Source organism: Carassius carassius, chromosome 50 (assembly GCF_963082965.1).
Source record: "Carassius carassius chromosome 50, fCarCar2.1, whole genome shotgun sequence".
Classification (NCBI taxonomy): Eukaryota; Metazoa; Chordata; class Actinopteri; order Cypriniformes; family Cyprinidae; genus Carassius; species Carassius carassius.
This window is the reverse complement of record NC_081804.1, coordinates 16,492,896-16,514,017: the sequence shown is the minus strand read 5'-3', so window position 1 is coordinate 16,514,017 and position 21,122 is coordinate 16,492,896. Positions and strand designations below refer to the sequence as shown.

Sequence of the window (21,122 nt, the reverse complement as noted above, 5' to 3'; positions counted from 1 at the left end):
TAATATTAAAACAAAATAATAATAATAATAATGCTTTTATCATGCAAGGATGCATTAAATTGCAGCCTTATCATAAAAAAAAAAATGCAATACAGCCCCCAACTTTTGAACACTAGTTAGATTTTATATCTATTTTGATTTATATAGTATTTTATATATAATTAAATTACAAATATTTGATTGGAGATATTATAAGTTTCTCAATCTTAAAATTGTAAATAAAATCGTTCTATGCGTGTGTGTGTGTGTTTGTGTTTGTGTAAACTTTCGCAAAAACCACCCTTTGATAATCCTGAATATACTGTGTATACAAATGCAAAACCTAATAAAAGTAAGTAATCACAGTCCTGTATATGTTTATACAGGCATCAGTCTGTACAGGCAGCTAGTGACTACATTACATATGATTTTATAATCTGCACCATATCAGTGGATTTTAAGTACTTTTGCTCAATTAACTGCTGCAATAATTAAAAAAAAGTATAAAACATTTTTTGTGTTTGTATAATTATTTGCTATTTTATATACATGTGAATATTTTTAGTAACATTAAATGTTTTTTGAAGTACCAAATATTAAAGAAAAAACATTTAAATAAAATACGGTAAGTGCATTTCATTAAAATAAAAATAGTATACGATTATGGATCACGAACAACAGTATGACTCCCAGATTAACAAAACATACTGAGTGTGTTAATGACAGCGAGAATGTCATTAACACATGAAAATTATTTTATTTCAAAAATCTAAACCTGAAACCAAATCTATGGTTCTGAACGTAAGGATTGTAAAATGCACACAAATGAGTGAGATAATGATAATGTTTTGTCGAAATAAACATTATTTAGTACATATTTCTTTCAGAGGGATTCAGCAGACCATCTAAATGGTTGCTATGACAACTTCACGCTCTGGCTGCTGCTCTCGGTCTTTGCTGTCATAAAGGTGCATGAATATTATATTTATATTTAAATTCAGTTAATAATTTTAGCTACTATTTTAAATTGTACCATGTGTGTGTGTGGTAATTGTAATATTTAAAGCAGAGGTGTTGTTTTAAGACAATTTTCCGCCAATGAGATCAGTGGATGGTCCATTGTTTACGTCATAATGATCGCTGCATTCCGTTAGAATGTTCGGTGAGTCCTCTATAAATATGACTGCAGACGAATCAGGCATTTTGTAGCGAGTTGTGGCGAGTGATGGTGAGTATCGTCTTTATAATTTTGACATCAAAAGTTTTATCAATATTTTCAAAAAATCACTGAGATAAATAAACAGGCATGCTACACAGAGGAGGTCTGTGTGGAAAGTTTCAGATATGTAAATTAGTAATGATCAAAGCAATGATTGATTTCAGCATTTTTAAATTTATGATTGAATTGTTGATAATCATACATAATATAATCTCTCCATCAACAATATTTTCAGTAGGCTATATTATATTAACAGAACAAATCTTGCGCTGCCAAATACAAACTTTGCCCATTTTATACATTTACTATTAAATACAGTCTCCTTCCACCACTCTTTGATTGTGATTCATTCTGAAAGCTGATACTGAAAGCTTTGATAGTTTAATATTACCTCTTACAATGATTAGATATGCATGTAAAAGGAAATATACTTTTACATTACAAGCATATGAGTTATGCACATTAGTTGGTAAATTGATAAAAACTCAGCTGATGGACATACACTTAAAAAAAAAGAAAACTTAAGACAACCAACTTCCAGGCTCTTATATGTTTACTCAACTCAACTGTTTCCTTTCTGTTACATATTTTACAGATAGAAAGACAAAGTCAGTGTATTGTTCACATATTTGGAATCTTCTTTTACCTTCACATCGAACATCAACATGAGTTTGTCAACCATGCCCCCCAGTTTTTCAGAGAGCACAGTGCAGTCCTCATCTCCTGAACTCTCAGATGAGCTCATCGCTGCCCTCGCCGCAGGGCGCTGGTGGGCAATAATGGAGGTTTCTTCACCTATATCTGAAGAGCCTGAATATGGGGACCTCACCTCAGTGCAGTGGCAGGGAACAATAGAGGCAGGAGAAACTTTGTGCCCCAAGTCTGTGGTCTTCAGGGATGAATGTGAGAAGGCTGAGTCCCTGCACTCAGGCTTCCAAGCTGCAACACTGAAGACCAAAGAGCTGTGGAGGAAGAAGAAGACACAGGGTGCACCAGTGCCTCCCAGGTCCCAACACAGTTCATCTGTGTCTGCAAATACCAAGAAAAGTGACCACATCTCATCCCTGGTCTTAAACTATGCATCTAAGAAGGCTGAGTCTCCGCACTCAGGCTTTACAGATATATCACTGAAGACCAAGGAGCTGTGGAGGCAGAAGAAGCCTCAGGGAGCACCTGTGTTTGCCGGATCTGGGTTCACTAATGAAATACTGAAGACCACTAAGCAGCGGAGGCAACAGCAAAGGAAGTGGACCGAGATGAAGCCTCAGGTAGCACCTGAGCCTGCTGGGTCCCCTCAAAGAACACCTGTGACCACTGGCTCTCAACGAAGAGGAAAGCTCATGATCCCTGAGAATCTGAGGCAACATCTGCTAAAGGCTGCTTCTGAACTGGAATCACCTGTGCCTGCTAGATCCCCACAGGGAGCACCAGTGCCCACAGTGTCTCCTCAAAACACGCCCATGCACACCAAGACTCTACAGAGAGAAGCTATGCCTGCCCCAGAGGTGCCAAAACCAAAGATACCTGAGCCGCTGAGACAGGAGCTGCTGCAGCAGAAGCCCAACAAGATCCAAGAGAAGCAAAGGCTAAAGATACCTGAGCCGCTGAGGCAGGAGCTGCTGCAGCTGTCGGCTCGAGCCTGTTCTGTTCAAGGAGCACCTGCAACCAACAAGACCCCAGGGAGGCAAAACCTTAAATTCCCTCAGTCGCTGAGGCAGGAGCTGCTGCAGCAGAAGCCCAACAAGATCCAAGAGAAGCAAAGGCTAAAGATACCTGAACCGCTGAGGCAGGAACTGCTGCAGCTGTCGGCTCGAGCATCTTCTGTTCAAGGAGCACCTGCACCCAACAAGATGCTGCAAGCTTCATCTTGTGCCTCTTCTGAGAAGGGAGCACCTGGACCCAACAAGACCCCAGAGAGGCAAAAGCTCAAGATACCTGAGCAACTGAGGAAGGAGTTTCTGCAGCAGAAGCCTCAAGCCTGTCCTGTAAAGGGTGATCCCATGGCTTCCAAGTCCCCACAGGAAGCAACTTTACCTGACAGGAACCCTGTGTATGTTGGGACCCCACAGGGACCAGGAATGTTTGCCAGGTCTCCACCGGCAGAGGCAGTGCCTGCTGAGCCTCTGAAAGGAGCGACAGTTACCTCCAGAACCACGAAGACAAGAAAACAGAGGCTTGCTGAGCATCAGAGCATTCCTGTCTCTGCCACCCAGGTACTAGCCATGTCCTCCAGGACCTCAAGCGTGGTGCCTGTGCATTCTGGGACCCTACAGGGAGCACTTGTGACCAAAAGTTCCCCACAACAGGGATCAAATCCCAGAATGACTGAGCAGCAGAGGAAGAAGCGCAGGGAGCAGTGGAGACAGCAGCAGAGACAGCGGAGGCAGCAGAAAGCATCATTAAGTCCCTTCCATCTCTCGTTTTTACTTATTTTCAGATTTATTCTAAAATATAAACCATTCCTTCACCTAAGATACTATGTTGTCTAAGTCGTCTATCTGAACTTTTATTAGATTATATTTCAAAATGATAAAAAGATTTAAGAAAGTACTCCTCAAACCTGCCCAGCTTTACATGATTATGTCTGTTCCTTCAACAGGACAACGTCAAAGTGTGTGAACCGCCTCCACAAAAAAAGCTGGGTGTGGAAATCGAAAAGGTGCAGCTGAAGCTCAAACTGGGGAACCATCAAGCCCCAAAGCCCAGGTCCCAGCTCACCCTAATGATGGTTAGTCCCTTCTCTCTCTCTTTTACTTAGACATATTTAAAAACTGAAACGCTAAAGATAAAGTTTTCTAAACATATATATTTCAATATGTAAGTTAATCTGGGATGAGTATCATACCCTTGTCGATTCATATCCCCCCCCTCCCCCCCCATGACAGAAGCAATATATCTTTAGACTTTCTCTAAGCATGGCTCATTAAATCTGCTCAGTGTTTCATCATCATGTCTGTTTATTCAACAGGATCATGCAGCTGTGGGTCGGCAGTCACCTCCAGAAAAAAAGCAGCGCATGGCAAACGAAATCAAAGGCCAGCAGTTGGGACCTAGCCGCTTAAAGCATTTATGTAGCATATTCATATGTTTAATGGAATATTTGTAAATATGTATTATTTGAATATACTATGTTTGTGCATACTGTATTTAATATGATTTTATGCATAATAAAAAATAAAATATAAACTATCCATCTATCTATCAAAGACAGCACACATCTAACACCTTAAGCTAATATAAATCACATGTTTGGGTGTGCAGTCGTGGCCAAAATTTTTGAGAACTACATAAATATTGGAAATTGGAAAAGTTGCTACTTAAGTTTTTATAATAGTATATTTGCATATACTCCAGAATGTTATGAAGAGTGATCAGATGAATTGCATAGTCCTTCTTTGCCATGAAAATTAACTTAATCCCAAAAAAACTTTTCCACTGCATTTCATTGCTGTCATTAAAGGACCTGCTGAGATCATTTCAGTAATCGTCTTGTTAACTCAGGTGAGAATGTTTACGAGCACAAGGCTGGAGATCATTATGTCAGGCTGATTGGGTTAGAATGGCAGACTTGACATGTTAAAAGGAGGGTGATGCTTGAAATCATTGTTCTTCCATTGTTAACCATGGTGACCTGTAAAGAAACGCGTGCAGCCATCATTGCGTTGCATAAAAATGGCTTCACAGGCAAGGATATTGTGGCTACTAAGATTGCACTTAAATCAACAATTTATAGGATCATCAAGAACTTCAAGGAAAGAGGTTCAATTCTTGTAAAGAAGGCTTCAGGGCGTCCAAGAAAGTCCAGCAAGCGCCAGGATCGTCTCCTAAAGAGGATTCAGCTGCAGGATCGGAGTGCCACCAGTGCAGAGCTTGCTCAGGAATGGCAGCAGGCAGGTGTGAGCGCATCTGAACGTACGGTGAGGCGAAGACTTTTGGAAGATGGCCTGGTGTCAAGAAGGGCAGCAAAGAAGCCACTTCTCTCCAAAAAAAACATCAGGGACAAATTGATCTTCTGCAGAAAGTATAGTGAATGGACTGCTAAGGACTGGGGCAAAGTCATATTCTCCGATGAAGCCCCTTTCCGATTGTTTGGGGCATCTGGAAAAAGGCTTGTCCGGAGAAGAAAAGGTGAGCGCTACCATCAGTCCTGTGTCATGCCAACAGTAAAGCATCCTGACACCATTCATGTGTGGGGTTGCTTCTCATCCAAGGGAGTGGGCTCACTCACAGTTCTGCCCAAAAACACAGCCATGAATAAAGAATGGTACCAAAACACCCTCCAACAGCAACTTCTTCCAACAACAGTTTGGTGAAGAACAATGCATTTTCCAGCACGATGGAGCACCGTGCCATAAGGCAAACTCATGATAACTAAGTGGCTCGGGGACCAGAATGTTGAAATTTTGGGTCCATGGCCTGGAAACTCCCCAGATCTTAATCCCATTGAGAACTTGTGGTCAATCCTCAAGAGGCGGGTGGACAAACAAAAACCCACTAATTCTGACAAACTCCAAGAAGTGATTATGAAAGAATGGGTTGCTATCAGTCAGGATTTGGTCCAGAAGTTGATTTAGAGCATGCCCAGTCGAAATTGCAGAGGTCATGAAAAAGAAGGGCCAACACTGCAAATACTGACTCTTTGCATAAATGTCATGTAATTGTCGATAAAAGCCTTTGAAACGTATGAACTGCTTGTAATTATATTTCAGTACATCACAGAAACAACTGAAACAAAGATCTAAAAGCAGTTTAGCAGCAAACTTTTTGAAAACTAATATTTATGTAATTCTCAAAACTTTTGGCCACGACTGTAGTGAACCCATACGCCCTTCACTGAACGAGATCGAAAGATCTTCTCATTCGTGAACGAGTTGAATGAGCTGATACTTGCGTGAGGAGAAAAACACAGACGTCCATAGGGAGGCACTGGAAGCATGCGTTGCAAACACCAACATGAAATACGTCTCTTACAAATCTGGAACGCAGTCATTCTTCGATTGTGTGATAATGATAAAGAAATTGTCTGATAATTTCCGAGAATCGCGATACTTTTGAAGTATCGGTAATCAAAGACTTGCAACTGTCTTGCTGCTTGTAGTTCAATACTAGTACTAGCACAATATTTACTGCTGGTGATTTGTAAATGCAAGTCTGCATACAGTATGCAGTTCACTATTTGATGCAAGATTAAAAGCCACCATAAAAATGTCCTTAAAGCAACACTGTAAAATGTATTACCTTAAAATAATGTTTCCAAAATCGTTTCAGTGGTTCATCAAGTTGTAACAAAAAACACTTATGCACTTATGCCTCCCTGGAATGATGCTAAGTCATTAACAAAGTGGTAGCTAATTTATATGTTATTTTCAAATTAAAATAATCCTTAATTCTTCTCTCTTTGGACCAAACCAATTAAGATTATGAGAAATTGGAATCAAGGAATACATTTGGAAAATCTTGAATAAATTATGACAATTTAGATTTTTGGGTGAACTATCAATTTAACAGAAGTGAAAAAGGAGCAACTTATATATATAACATGTATACATTTATGTAACGTCTTTTGTTGGTTAAAATTAATGACATAGGTATTTCATTTGGAATGCTGTCCTTTTAAGACGGAAGGCATGCATTAAATACTGACACACATTCAGTTTTCACACACCTGTTCACGTTCACTTAATCCATAACTGTATTTACGTGAGATACTCTACTACACGATAAACATTTGGACTGTTGTGTGTGTATTTGAGCGCTGAGAACTGATAGCACTCCTATCAGCGTGATTCCACCCATCCCGTTTTCACTAACTTTAAATTAATCGACAACGAATTGTGACTCCCGGGAAAAACGGGACATCTGGTCACCTTATCCCTATCCCTTCGGATGCCTCGTTAAAGAAATTAACAATGCTAGCGCGCCGTGCATCGATTGACTGTCTCCTCTGAAAGAAAAGGTTGCACAACTGACAGAATAAGTTACTGAGATATTGCTGCTAAATTTTATTTGCTTTTTTTTTTTTTACTTGAATGCCATTGCTTAAATTGATATTATTTATCTTTTGACATGTAATCTTCTGAGTTCAGAAACATTGTTTAATATAATCGCTGTTCATTTTTTTATTCAAAGTTCAAAGACAAGATACATTTATTACTCTTATGTTTCTTATGATAACCGAGATAATGCTGCTAAATTGATTCTTTCTTTACCTTAAATGTCATTGCTCTAATTTATTTTTTATATTTTGATATTTCATATTTTGTTCAAATGTTTAATATATCTGCTGTTCATATGTTCATTTATTAGTGTGTTATATGATTAGAATGTTGTCCCGGTTTTAAAATAAAGCACAGCAATGATATTTGAGAGTGTATTTTCCCTTTTCAGGAAAAGTATCGAAAAATTATCGAAACCGCAATTCTTGACTAGGTATCGGTACCGAAACAATAATTTTAGGAATCGTGACAACACTTGAGGTGACATTTACTGATGTAGCACAGACTCTCTCCACAGACTCAGATGGACAGTTTTCTCTCCCTCCACACTTAAGGTGTGCATCACACACACTGAACTTAATTTTTCATGATGTTGAGAAATGGCTAACAGCAAATGAGTCCAAAGTCATCTACAGAAGTGCTATTTTAAAGTTTTCTGCACTGTAGACAAAAGCGAATCGTTCTTCTGTGGCTTCAGAGTTAGTAGATAATTTTTTCAAGAAAAAACTCATAGTGCCTACTTCAACACAATGGAATTCATTTCAAGATGCCCTGTCCAGGATCACTGACATTCCAGTTGCTGAGTTAAATACTGTTTGCGCTCAGTTTGGAATAAAATGCTTCAATGATCGGGAGTATCTGTTCCTAAAGGAATATTGTATTGTGTTGAAGCCAATCACTGTAGCGCTAGACATATTGCAAGGAGAAGATAACTGATATTTTGGAACCCTTCTTCCAACTCTCGAGATTCCAGGACGCTGGCACTGCGGGATGTGTTTAGGATGACAGCATCTCTCCCTGATGTCATTGTTCAGGTAATTTGATATTTATACAAATTGCTAGATTTTTGGTTTTAAATCCATTTTAATATTATCTGTCATACTCTTGTATATGTGAAGTGTCTGATGTATTTTTTTTGGAAATTAGAAAAGTATTTTAAATACAATATTGATGATGTAATTAATAATTAATTACTTTTTTGAAGTAACTTACCCAACACTGACCATGTCCATCCCTTTATGACCACCTTGTACCCATCCTCTGATGGCTACTTCCAGCAGGATAATGCACCATGTCACAAAGCTCAAATCGTCTCAGACTTGTTTCTTGAACATGACAATGAGTTCACTGTACTAAAATGGCCCCCACAGTCACCAGATCTCAACCCATTAGAGCATCTTTGGGATGTGGTGGAACGGGAGCTTCGTGCCCTGGATGTGCATCCCACAAATCTCCATCAACTGCAAGATGCTATCCTATCAATATGGGCCAACATTTCTAAAGAATGCTTTCAGCACCTTGTTGAATCAATGTCACTTAGAATTAAGGTAGTTCTGAAGTCGAAAGGGGGTCAAACACAGTATTAGTGTGGTGCTCCTAATAATCGTTTAGGTGAGTATATATATATATATATATATATATATATATATATATATATATATACTCTGGACCTTGGCTGGAACTGACATTGCATTTCTCAGTCAATAGATGACGCCACTGTTTAATTTATTCATCAGTATCTCCCCATTGGCTCAGTGTCTTTGACACTTTTGGGTAATATGCAGGCAGGAAGGAAGTCGACCGGAAGTTGAAGTCGGCCGCGTGCCGCCATCTTGTAGCAGAACTTCACTTGCGTCAGCATCCCATTGACTCCCGTTAATTTTGGCGTCACTTTGACAGCGAATAACTTTACATCTGAGGCGTTTAAAGACTCCATTTGTCCATTATTTATTTCTAAAGATACATGACAATGTATAAAGGGCCCCGTAGAAACAGTTTTTGTAAAAATAGGCTAAAGATTGCGTCATAACCACTCGACTCTCTGTCGCACAGTAGAGAAATTACCGTACAGACAGGAGGAGAAGCTCGCAGGCAATCGGGGAGACGCCCATAGATACAAGCCCTGGTGTTACATTTTAAAATACTATACAAAATAATTAATCAGAATACTTACTCCTGCTCACTCACGCCAAAGAACTCCCCGCTCAAACTCGCCGTCTCTGCAAGATTAACGATGGCAGTTTGCATGCAAAGCTACTAGAAGATTTACATCTGTCAGACAGATTTGAAGATTTGACAGATTTGATTTGACAGAATTGCCGTAATGATGTAGCCTGAAACTAAAAAAAAACAATACCACATATGGAACAAATACAGATGTTTTGTGATTTCCTCTAGATACAGCAAACACATGTGCTTCCTTTACATTGTTACAGAGCCAGTAAAGTAAGTTTCATTTCGTGAATCTTTTTATTCAAATGGATTGTTTCCAAGTGTCTGATTCAAACAATTCAGCAGGTTAAGGTTAGAACTTCAGTAAAGGGATTTTAGATTGATTCAGCGACTAGGAACTTTTGAAACGGTTCACCAAGAAAAGATTCATTAGGTGTCCAAACTGATATGAGTGTTTTTAAAGTCCAACTGAAATAAAAATTTACCATATTTACTTTGTTTGCCTAAATTGATCGTTTTGTGGTGAACAATTCATCCTTGCAAGTCAATCCACACAAAAAAACAAATTTTTTTACTTCATAATCTTTAATAAAAATCTGAAAATGCCCCTCCCCTCCCTTCCCTGATGACGTAGGTTTGACGGTTTTGGGTGTCGGTTTGTTGTTCGAAGATTATGGAGTGTGGATATGGATGTAAGAGTTTGGAATTCATAGCTGGAATTATTTATCACTAAATATTTTTTCACATTTAGCCAATATTATATTTAGGCTAGATTTTGAAAACTAGGGGACAGAAATATAATGTTGGTGTGACTGAAAACGTCCATTTGTGAGTAGATGATGAGCATCAGATTTATTTCCTTTTACCGACATGGAAAAAGTTAACAGCTTAAGTTATTTGTGGATTAATGCGTATTGGAGACGCGAACTGTTTAAAATGATTCAGTTCGATCCGGTTACATCGAGTGATTCGTTCGCGAACTGGATATCACTAAACTGCAGTGAACGCACTCACAACAGACACGGAAGAGAAGACAATGCTGAATAAAGTCGTAGTTTTTGCTATTTTTGGACCAAAATGTATTTTCAAAGCTTCAAAAAAATTCTAACTGACCCTCTGATGTCACATGGACTACTTTGATGATGTTTTTCTTACCTTTCTGGACATGGACAGTATACCGTACACACAGCTTCAATGAAGGGACTGAGAGCTCTCGGACTAAATCTAAAATATCTTAAACTGTGTTCCGAAGATGAACGGAGGTCTCACGGGTTTGGAACGACATGAGGGTGAGTTATTAATGACATAATTTTCCTTTTTGGGTGAACTAAGCCTTTAAGGAGCAAAGGTATGAAATACAGACATTACATGTGTTTGTGTTACTTTATCATATGCAGTACTAGTACATATTGTTTTTTAATTATAATTGTTATACTGCCATGTTTCCTGATGTGGCGTTATCTTCAACACCAGTACGGTGCTCTGTCTTCAGGCCCAGCAAGAGATCTCGTCTGGTGTTAGATGAGGAGGAAGAATCAGAATTACATGTCGAACCCAATGATTCCACATATAACCCAGATTCTGTTGTCACTGAAGAATCTGAATTGGCGTAAGATTTAAATACATATTTACATACATTTTTATCAATACATTTGTGTTTGTATATATATCAGGGTTTCCGTGGGGCCATAAAAAGTCATAAAAAGTCATAAATTTAACAAAAAGAATTTGAGGCCATTAAAAGTCAAACGTCCGAAAAAAAACGTCCGGATTTTCCATAAAAGGTCATAAAAAACATTTAGCCACGTCTTAAATTGATATGCTAGTCCATTAATTTGTTTTTCCATCAAAATGCGCTTGCAGCGGCAATGGCATTCATTTGTTTTGCCTGTTGTAGTTCTGTATGAGGAATCTGGGTGGTATCACACTGATATCACAGCGTTCCAGAACTACAAGGTCCATGCGGCAGCATACAGACTTGTCAGAAGGACTTTCACAGAAACCCGCGCGAACTCCGATCATACTGTATCATACTGAGTCACTGCTTAGCTTAATTGAAATCATCCTGGTTTAGTAGCAGGCTCAAGCCCGTCGCTAACAATCGGTATCAAGCATCCAACACAAGACGTAGAAAAAAGCTGAACTGAGTAGCTGGTTACTCGCGCGCTGTGTTCGGTGCGGAGAGAGAGCCGCGTATCACGGACAGTTCCTCCTGCACATGAACGAACAAATACTAATCGCAGTTTTGAACAAACAAAAGGATGTGAAAGAGCCCAATTCATTACCACGGTGTTCTGGTGTTCAGGGCTCACGCAGAGAAAGGTGTCTCAAAACGCTTGTACACCTAATTTGCTTCTTTTTGCTCTTGTGCCGACAGATACATACAAAATATGTCAAAATACCCGCCTTGGAAAGTATGCTCGAAAAAACTTTTTTTTTTTCGTTATTTGTCAGTTATTTCTTAAGTGAAAGTAAACAGTTGAGGAAAAAGATGCGTTCATCGTCTCTTAAAGTGACCGCGCCTAATTTAGCTACTAGCTGCTGTAATGTTAATCCAAGAAAATTAAAGAAAAATCACTCACTGCTCTTGACTGCATTACTTTGTAGTTTTAACAAGAATTTATGCACAGTGAAACCAAAAATTATCCAGACTCCAGATATAATTTTTATATACATATTTTACTAGTAGGTACAGGACACTAATACATTTATGTAAGCGAGTATAAGCAAACTGTGACATATTATACCCAAAGAATCTTCATACAGTGAACTACTAGTGAAATAGATAGATATAAATGTCTATCTATCTATCTATCTATCTATCTATCTATCTATCTATCTATCTATCTATCTATCTATCTATCTATCTATCTATCTATAAAATTGGGAACAAAAATTATTCAGCACCTTATAAAGCACCATGCATTGCTTATGTGTTTTTTTTCTGAATTGCTAATGCAACCTTTTCACACCACAGTCTGAACAAAATGAAGCATTGCTTGGTAATTGGTCAACAAAGTATTGATAGTTGTGTAAATATTGTCATAATAACAGTTGTCGTTAGTTTTGGTTGATTGTAATCCATTACGTACATTTCTGTCACGGTGCAGGGTGCCGTCTCAGCTTCCCCTGTCCTGTCTTTTCGGTAGCTCGTGGTCTGGGCAATCAGTGCTCATCATGGCGGGGTTGTGCAGATCACGAGCTGATTCTTCCCCACCTGTCGTTCGTTCCCCCACTCCCTTATATGTCTCTGCTTTTCTGTCTGTCATCGTGAGTAGATTGTTTTGTCTTTGCCCATGTTTTGTATGGTTCTAAGTATCAGTCTCACCTTCTGTTTTCCCGTCAAAGGATCCGTGGTTCGGAGATCCGGCAGCGCGGTCCACAGTGTGCCGGTCAGCTCGGAGATCTCTGTGTGCGCCAGAGCATTTTATTATTGTTTATGTTATTTTGTGTTTTGCGGCGAGAATAAAGATTCTCCTTTTTTTCTACTCTGCATCTGAGTCCTCTGTCTAGTACTCACCCTGACAGAATCTACTCACCACAAATGGATTCAGCAGAGGAAACGGAGCTGCACCGAGCTCTTCAGCAGCAGGGCTCTCTTCTGGGTCGACAGCAGGAGGAAATCGCAGCTTCTCGTCGCGCCTACTCGGAGATCGCTCTCCAACTCAACCGGCTAGCCGAATGGCTTGACCAGCTGCAGGCCAGCCCTTCGGCTGCCCCGTCTGTTCCACCTGCTCCTCGCCACGCGGAACCGCGACTCAATCCACCCGCTCCATACTCGGGTGAGCCCAACTCATGTCGGTCATTTCTGTCCCAGTGCTCGCTGACTTTCACTCTCCAGCCTTCCTGTTTCCCCACGGAGCAATCCAGTGGCATTCGTCATCACTCTCCTAGTTGGTCAAGCGAGAAAGTGGGGAACGGCTATGTGGGACAGCAAGCATGACTGTTGTGCGTCGTTTGAGGCATTCTCGAGGGAGCTGCGCAAGGTGTGTGACCGCTCGGCACGCGGTATTGAAGCAGCACGAGCATTGTCGCTGCTTCAGCAGAGAGAGCAGTCAGTGTCCGGTTACTTTATTCAGTTCTGCACGCTCGCCGCGTCCTGCGGCTAGAATGAGAAGGCTCTCTGGGATCACTTCCTCCACGGCCTGGCTGAGCAGGTGAAGGACGAGATCTATTCACTAGAGCTGCCCCCTGGCTTGGATGGGCTTATCGATCTCGCCTTTCGGGTCGACGACCGGATTACTCTCCGTTCTCGGCACCGTAGAGAGGGGATTCCCCATGAACACGTCACCGGGGTCCCGTATGGAGCAGCATGTGACACGGTGTCTCAACGCCGCATCCTCCCGGAGGAGGAGCCTATGCAGATTGGGAGAGCACGGCTGACAATAGGAGAGCGACGACATCGCTTGGATAATCAGTCTGTACTGCGCTGAGGCGGGTCACGTGGTAGTGGCGTGCCCTGTGGCAGGGCGACGCTTTTTCATGCAGGGGAGAGCGCATGGTGAGCGTCATGACAACTCGACTGCCACCTGGTGGCCGTTCAGAGTTCCAAGCTTCAGTACAGTTTGAGCTTCATCTCTGCCTCCATACCGCCCGTATGACTGTGTGATTGACCTGCTTCCTGGAACTTCTCCACCTAAGGGGCGCCTTTACTCTCTGTCGGGTCCGGAGCGGGAGGCCATGGAAAGGAATATACATGATTCTCTGGTAGCAGGCATTATTCGTCCCTCATCCTCTCCAGCCGGGGCGGGGTTCTTCTTCGTGGAGAAGAAGGATGGTTCGTTGCGCCCCTGTATTGACTATCGAGGGTTGAATGACATCACTGTAAAGAATCATTATCCTTTGCCGTTGATGTCATCAGCTTTCGAGCTCCTTCAGGGGGCAACCATCTTTACGAAGTTGGACCTTAGCAGTGCTTATCACTTGGTTCGAATTAGGGAGGGGGATGAGTGGAAGACCGCCTTTAACACCCATACAGGGCACTTTGAGTATTTAGTTATGCCGTTGGGGCTTTCCAACTCCCCGGCGGTCTTTCAGGCACTTGTCAACGACATGCTCCGAGACATGGTCGATCGGTTTGTTTTTGTTTATATTGACGACATCCTGATTTTTTCCCAGAATGAGCACGATCATGTCCAGCACGTCAGGCGAGTGCTCCAGCGGCTGCTGGAGAATCGTTTATTCGTTAAGTTGGAGAAGTGTGTGTTTCACACACAGTTGGTTCCGTTCCTGGGTTTTATTCTCTCGCCTGAAGGTATCCGAATGGATCTCGCCAAGGTAAAGGCAGTTGCTGATTGGCCCACCCCAGATAGTCGTAGAGTGGTCCAGCGCTTTCTGGGGTTTGCCAATTTTTACAGGCGGTTCATTCGGAACTTTAGCCAGATCGCCCTTCCTCTGACTGATCTCACCTCCACAAGGAAACTATTCTGTAGGTCATCGCAGGCCCAAGCTGCGTTTGAGAACCTTAAGAGTCGATTTATTTCGGCCCCCATTTTGACGACCCCTGACCCATCTCGTCAGTTCATTGTGGAGGTGGATGCGTCGGAGATGGGGGTTGGGGCAGTTTTGTCTCAAAGATCAACTTCAGACGAGAAAATACATCCCTGCGCCTTCTTTTCTCATCGTTTAATCCCCGCGGAACGGAACTATGACATTGGGAATAGGGAGTTACTAGCTGTCAAGCTGGCCCTGGAGGAGTGGCGTCACTGGTTAGAGGGAGCGCGATTTCCGTTTATCGTTTGGACTGATCATAACAATCTTGAGTACATTCGCACCACCAGGAGAATAAATTCTAGGCAGGCTCGCTGGGCATTTTTTTTTTGGACCTTTCAGGTTTACCATTTCTTATCGCCCGGGCTCTAAGAATGGTAAACCTGACGAGCTGTCGCGGGTTTTTGAGGCTGAGGCTAGTCCCACCCTCCCGGTGGCCATTTTGCATCCCGAACGGGTTGTGGCTGCGGTCACCTGGGGGGTGGAGTCCAAGGTCCACGCGGCACTACGCGATGCTTCTGTTCCCACTGGATGCCCAGAGGGTCTGCTCTTTGTACTTGAGTCGGTCTGAACTAGCGTACTTCAGTGGGGCCACTCTTCTAGTCTAGCTTGCCACCCTGGAGCGACTCGTACTTGTAGGTTAATCAAGCAGCGGTTTTGGTGGCCGTCCGTGGCGCAGGATGCTCGACAGTTTGTGTTCGCCTGTCCGATTTGTGCTGCGGGTAAGGGATCCAATCGACCCCCAGCAGGGCTACTTCAGCCGTTGTCGGCCCCTTCGCGGCCCTGGTCTCACATAGCGATGGACTTTGTGACTGGCTTGCCTCCATCTATGGGCAAGATGGTAGTTCTCACTGTGGTGGACAGGTTCTCAAAGGCGGCCCATTTTATTTCCCTCCCCAAATTGCCGTCAGCGAGGGAGACAGCGACTAAAGGTCTTAGATCACGTTTTCCATATTCATGGCCTCCCGGTGAACGTGGTTTCTGACAGAGGTCCCCAGTTTGTGTCTAGGTTTTGGACAGAGTTCTGTCGACAGCTGGGAGCGACTGCGAGCCTATCTTCCGGATATCACCCGCAGACTAATGGTCAGGCCGAGCGTGCAAACCAAGATTTGGAGAAAGTCCTGCGCTGTGTGGCGTCTGCTGAACCGTCATCTTGGAGTTCCAGGTTGACCATGGTAGAGTATGCGCATAAATCCCTCCCGGGTTTGTCTCCCTTCCAGTGCTGTTTAGGCTACCAGCCACCTCTATTCCCCTCTCAAGAATCCGATACCGTTGTTCCCTCCACACATGCGTTTATTCAGAGATGCCTCCGTACTTGGAGGATCGCCAGAGAAGCCCTCACTCGGACTGGCGAGAGGAACAAGGCATCGGCGGACCGTCACCGTACTAAGCCCTCACTTTACGTGTGTGGTCAGAGAGTCTGGTTGTCTACTAAGGACATTAACTTCAGACTGCCCTCACGTAAACTGGGACCCAAATTTGTTGGACCGTTTATCATCGCCAAGGTGCTAAGTCCGGTGTAAGTATGGTTTAAATAGCCCCCTTAGTTTAGAAGGATCCACCCGGTTTTCCACGTCTCTAAGATTAAACCCGCCTTTTGCTCCCCCCTTCAGCCCCTGACCTCTGCCCCTCCGCCTCCTAGGCTCATCGAGGGCCTATACTGTACGGCGGCTCATTGATGTGCGGGTGGCGTAGGGGTAAAGGTCATCAATATCTGGTAGACTGGGAGGGTTATGGTCCGGAGGAGAGATGCTGGAGTCCGGCTCGCGATATTCTGGATCGCGCTCTCATTGATCAATTTCATCAGCGTCATGGTGAGTCCTCCGGGGACGCCAGGAGGCGTCCCTGAGGTGGGGTGTACTGTCACGGTGCAGGGTGCCATCTCAGCTTCCCCTGTCCTGTCTGTTCGGTAGCTCGTGGTCTGGGCAATCAGCGCTGATCGTGGCGGGGTTGTGCAGATCACGAGCTACCGAACAGACAGGACAGGGGAAGCTGAGATGGCACCCTGCACCGTGACACATTTCTATCAAAGTTATGACATTATCAAGACGAATTTGTTCTGACAGAGTTTAACTCTCACTTCTTGTCATATTTTATAACCATTTTAGAAGCAATAGCAAATAAACTGTAATAATGTGAGAAATGTTCAAGGTGTCTGAATACATTTTGGTTTGATTGTATATTTTATTTTTAACATTGAAGACTATCCAGTGCTATTTTACATTTAATTATTCGGTTTCTGTACCTGGACACCTACAAACTTGAAAAAAACTTAAACATTGTGTAAATAGCAAAAATAAATAAAAATGAACGAGCATACAAATTAAACAATTTCAAACAGGGCCCGCTGGGGCCCGCTGACCCCAGCTACGGCCCTGCCTGTGGGTGCTGAATACTGTGACCAAACACCAATAACATTTGTTATTTTGGAAAGTAATGCCATAAAATAATTGTTAATTTACAATGTTACTTTACAATGTTACAATTGTTAAGTGTTCCTGTGTTCTTGATATTCAAAAAAAGAAGGCGAAGGCTTCAGTTTCTTAATCTTAAGAAATAATAGAATAACTCTTTAAATAATAAAACTTGTTACTTTCAATGAAAGTCAATAATAAAAAATACTTTTGAAAGGAATTTTAATGACTGAAGTTATTTATCATCATTCGTGTAGGTCATAAATTCAAATCCTAATAGTCATAAAAAGGTCTTAAAAATTCTTAAATTTGACTGATTAAACCCTGCAGAAACCCTGATATATATATATAATTAATATTCCTAATTAACTTCCTAATATTTATTCTTTTTATATTGCCTTAGGATATATCCACAGCCCGGCCACATTGATAACAAATACATTGTTTTTGAAAGCTGTCTTCGAGAGCTGTTTGTGTCCAGTACAATTTGTAAGACAAAGGATGTTGTCCAGAGCAGACGAAGGGGGACTTTTGTTGCATTCACCCAGCTTTGTGAAAAGTGTAACTACCACAGACAGTGGCAGAGGCAGCCCATTGTAGGGAGTACCCCACTTGGAAACCTGCTATTGTCTGCTGCAACATATTTTACTGCTGGATCTCTTAAACAACTAGAGAAGGTATTATATTTACAATAAAATTCACTAAAATGTTCTGTGTTGTTCAGTATGTATGTATTTGTGACGAGTGGAGCGACGACAGCGAAGGACGAGAGAGGACCAGGCCTGGATTTTTTTTTGGATCTGTTTTGATTTTGTTTGTGCGCGGCAGTCATCCGTGAGGGGCTGCTGCGCTGTTTTGTGTTTATTTTATTATTAAATTCATGTTGATTGTCTGCCGGTTCTTGCCTCCTTCTTCCCACAAAAGAACATTGTTACAGTACTGTATCAATGTTATTTGATTTCTATGTTCATAGATTTTCAAGGCCATGATGCTCCAGATGATGCATTTTGAAACTTTTAGGATTCATGAGACGGCTCTTATGAGATGGCCGCAAGAGGGAGGAAATGTTGCTGTGGCTGGAGATATGTGTTCTGACACGTTTAGAGTATAAAAAAAATTACGCTGTTTATTTGAGAGTTTTTGAGTTTTCCTAATATATTATGATACTGATGTTCTCAGTAATGTTCTATATATGTTATGATGTTTACAATGACACCAAATTTGGCAGCTACACCATTATGCTCATGGAAATCAACAAAATTCTGGATCTTCAACTAGTTCAGGTTAGTAATTCTCAAGCATTAAAAAAAAATAGTTACACTTTCTTTAATCTGTTATTGTTTATACTCTTACATTTGAAATGTTGTGTACCCAACAACAGAGCAGCGAGGTTGGTGGCAGTTATCATATGGAAAAGGAGGGATTGAAGCGCTGTCTCAATAAGCTGCAGTCTAATGGTTTAGCTGTTGACCTCATCACTGGAGGCATTCCACAGTCTGATTTGGCTTTTTGCCCCAAAGAACGTGATTTTCCCTTTCATAGGAATGTTGTGCAGGTAATAATCTTTGACATTCAGTAATATTTATAAACATTGTTTCTAACAATTGTTTAGAAATTGTATTTTTAATTCATTATTTTATTAATATTAATGATCTTTCCCTATAATAAATAATGTTCTTTCCTAATAAGGCAGAAAAAGGTTCAATTGGTTAGGAGCCTTGCCTGTGGCCCTATGTTATCTATGTTATGAGTAGCAGAGATATAAAGAGATAGAGAGCCTCCCACATTCTCTTGACTGACTGTGCGACTGTGAGCCTTTCTTGCAAGAAAGAAACCATTATAATCATTGATTGAACATTTGTCTCTTATTCAGAATTGTTTGTTTGTTTATTTGCCACAATACAGTCTACTAATCTTTTCATATTTTATGGATTGTGCAATGATTACAGGCTGTATCTTGCAGCAATGCACTATAATGAAAATGCTAACTGTGAGCAAGGCAACAACAACTGAAGGACAGGCTGTGTATAAGATCGTTTTTCCAAAGTCCAAAAAAGGGGAATGCACAGCAAAGCCAGTGAAAATAGAACCAACATACTGTAAGTTGTAAAATATATTTTATTAACAATAATATAAAATAAATAGCTATAATTAAATATAAGCTTACAAAACAATATATAAATATTACACAAATGTAAGTTATAAAACACAGGTAGATTATTTATCAGTAATTATGTAAAACCATAGTGACTCTGTATTCTGTTTTTTTATAAACTATGTCGATGAACTTATGAGTCTTCTGATACATTAACTCTTTGTGGACCCCAAGACATATGTAGAAGAGCTGCACACAATCCCCATTCCACCTTCTTGGTCATCACAGTTTGAGAAACCCTCCAAACAAGAGGTGATTGCCCACCGTGTGTCACGATTGAGTCGAGGGGTGGCCAGAACCCAATATACTGTCCAGCTGGATCAGGAAACTGTAGGTGGATGCGGCTAACAACACATGATGGGATGTCAACCCTCACACTACGTCCTAGGTAGCCCCAGCACCAGCTGACAAAGCTGCGATGGGCCAGATAACAGAAACGCCTATGGCAGGAATAGAAAACCTTAATATTGTAAATAAAACCAGTGGTATATTGGAAACATGTATATGGGATGTGTAAATATGTTTGATAAAAATGTATATATTGATAGTTTTTGTTTTTGAATAACATGTCTTATGTGTGTATATTTGTATGTGTGTGTGTGTGTGTGTGTATATATATGCATGTGTGTGTGTGTGTGTGTGTGTGTGTGTGTGTGTGTGTGTGTGTGTGTGTGTGTGTGTGTGTGTGTGTGTGAATTTGTGTGTATATATGTGTATATGTATGTATGTATGTATACGTGTATATATATATATATAGACAAACACTTATTATTGTTATAAATTAAACATCAACTATTATAATTAGTACAATTAAATAACAATGTATCTAAAAAGTATGAGACAACAACAACAAAAAACATATCATTCTGAAACGTCGTTTAACAGCCGTTATATGGCAAGCCGATTTGACTTTTATTCATTCGCAGGATATGAATTATTGATATCAACAATTCAATTTTCTGTAGTTAAAATTTTTTTTTTTGATATCAGCAATTACATTTCCACTAGTAACAATGTTAATTCTTGATATCAACAATTCAATTTTCACTAGTAAAAATGTTCATTCTTGATATCTGTAATTGTATTTTCACTTGTAAAATGTCACCATAGGCTGCCATTCAAATGTAATTGTTGATATCAAGAATTGCTTTCTTACTAGTTGAAATTCTGATTTCACATATCAGAAATACAGTTCTTACTAGAAAAGACCTTTATTTTTGATATCAGTAATCAAACGGTTACTAGTAAGAAATACAAAGCTGATATGTGCATTTAGAATTGTAACTAGTAAGAAATGCATTTTGATATCTGTAAGTTTTGATGCCGTTTTAACATTTAAACATATGAATTGTTGATATCAACAATTAAATTCTTGATATCAACAATTATATTTCCACTAGTAATGACACTTATTTTTTATATCAAAAATGATGTCATCACTCGCAGAAATATGTTTATCATCTCAACAATGAAATTACAACTAGTAATACACATACTTCTTGATATCAGTAACTTAATTCTTACATGCTGAAATTTAATTTTCACTAGTTAAAATTTTAATTTTAGATTTCATAAATTCCTTTTTGGATATGTGTATATCAATGAACTCCTTTTTGGATACAGTTGTGTTCAAAATTATTCAGAGACATTATCCTAGAGACTGCAGTACTTAACAAATACAAGCTTTTCTGAAGATC

At 40.7% G+C, this 21,122-nt stretch overlaps 1 protein-coding gene across 1 annotated transcript; it reads left to right on the top strand.

The window, feature by feature from the left end:
• Positions 1-1,553: 1,553 nt before the first annotated feature.
• Positions 1,554-4,391, top strand: LOC132133478 (neurofilament heavy polypeptide-like). Its single transcript, XM_059546326.1, has 2 exons — positions 1,554-3,926; positions 4,167-4,391. Exon 1 carries the CDS (start codon positions 1,864-1,866, stop codon positions 3,685-3,687), a length of 1,824 nt encoding a protein of 607 aa, XP_059402309.1. The 5' UTR covers positions 1,554-1,863; the 3' UTR covers positions 3,688-3,926; positions 4,167-4,391.
• The last annotated feature ends 16,731 nt before the right edge of the window (positions 4,392-21,122 follow it).